At 44.2% G+C, this 1042-nt stretch overlaps 1 protein-coding gene across 1 annotated transcript in view; it reads right to left on the bottom strand.

Annotated features, from left to right (window-relative positions):
• The window catches only part of LOC106105334, a 2625-nt gene that overhangs the window by 1147 nt on the left and 436 nt on the right, over positions 1-1042 (bottom strand). Inside the window, exon 2 of the mRNA XM_013285624.1 lies at positions 2-1036. Within this exon, the coding sequence (XP_013141078.1) occupies positions 2-1036 (1035 nt within the window). The remainder of the gene's footprint in view (position 1; positions 1037-1042) is intronic.

Genomic DNA, 1042 nt, shown 5'->3' with positions numbered 1-1042 from the left:
CATAATCAGCTACCCAGTCGTCAAGACTTTGTATTGGTTCCCTGCGCCATGCCACTTCCAGCATCAAGTCGTACATGACGTAGTTCTGGTTGATACCTTCCGGAGTCAATCCGATACCGATCATTGTACTGTTCACTCTATCTCTTGCTAGATATACGTCTTTGTTGATAGCTTGCATATTACCATGCATTCCCAATGTTCCGCCGAAATTGTGTAGCATACACCAAATAAACGGTTGACCATAATACATTTGATAGAGATCGTATTGAGGCCACTGCTCCGACTGCAGATCTAACACTAACATCCTGCCTTCTGGGACGGCAGTAAGGAAACTTTGTACTCTTTTCAAAGGCCACTGAATGGGGTTATGAACAAACATCCAATTCTGAACTAACCAGACTGCGTTATTATTGAATTTCGATATCGCCGAGAATATAGCAGATGCTGTATCTCTCACCAGACTTGTGGACCACGGTTGCACTTGTATTTCATTGAAAGGATCAGATGAAAAAATATCACCGACACCTAAACCACTGTTCATTTCTCTCAGAAACATTTCCCCTATTTGTGTGAACAGAGGTTCTCTAGGATTGATAAATAAGCCACAGCAATAATCAGGGCTGAATTTATTCCATTTTTCCACCGAGTAGAATGTGATGTTAGGATACAACCTTGTAAATGCTGCCGGTACGTGACCGTTGAACGCGGGAAGGACAGGTATTATACCAAGCTTGAACATATAACTGACTACATTATCTTGTATATTCTGCTGTCGGTCGTGCCATAACTTAGTGAGTGGTCCTCCCCAACCGTGGACGTTACCCATGCGAAGCCACGAAAGGAACGCCGGTCCTGTAAAGTATTCGTTGATTTCATCATCGGTCATACCCAACTTCCGATAGATTCGGTCCCAGGCGGCCTCTTGTGCAATCGGTGCTAGTGCCAAGTTGATACCATTCAGTGCCATCCATTCGACGTGATTTATCCATTGGTCTACCGTCCACCATACAAAGCTATACGATGCGGTGCACACGTTCTGGTA

The sequence above is a fragment of the Papilio polytes genome, unplaced genomic scaffold (genome assembly GCF_000836215.1).
Source record: "Papilio polytes unplaced genomic scaffold, Ppol_1.0 DF822845.1, whole genome shotgun sequence".
Taxonomy (NCBI): Eukaryota; Metazoa; Arthropoda; class Insecta; order Lepidoptera; family Papilionidae; genus Papilio; species Papilio polytes.
This window is presented reverse-complemented; position numbering and strand designations above follow the sequence as displayed.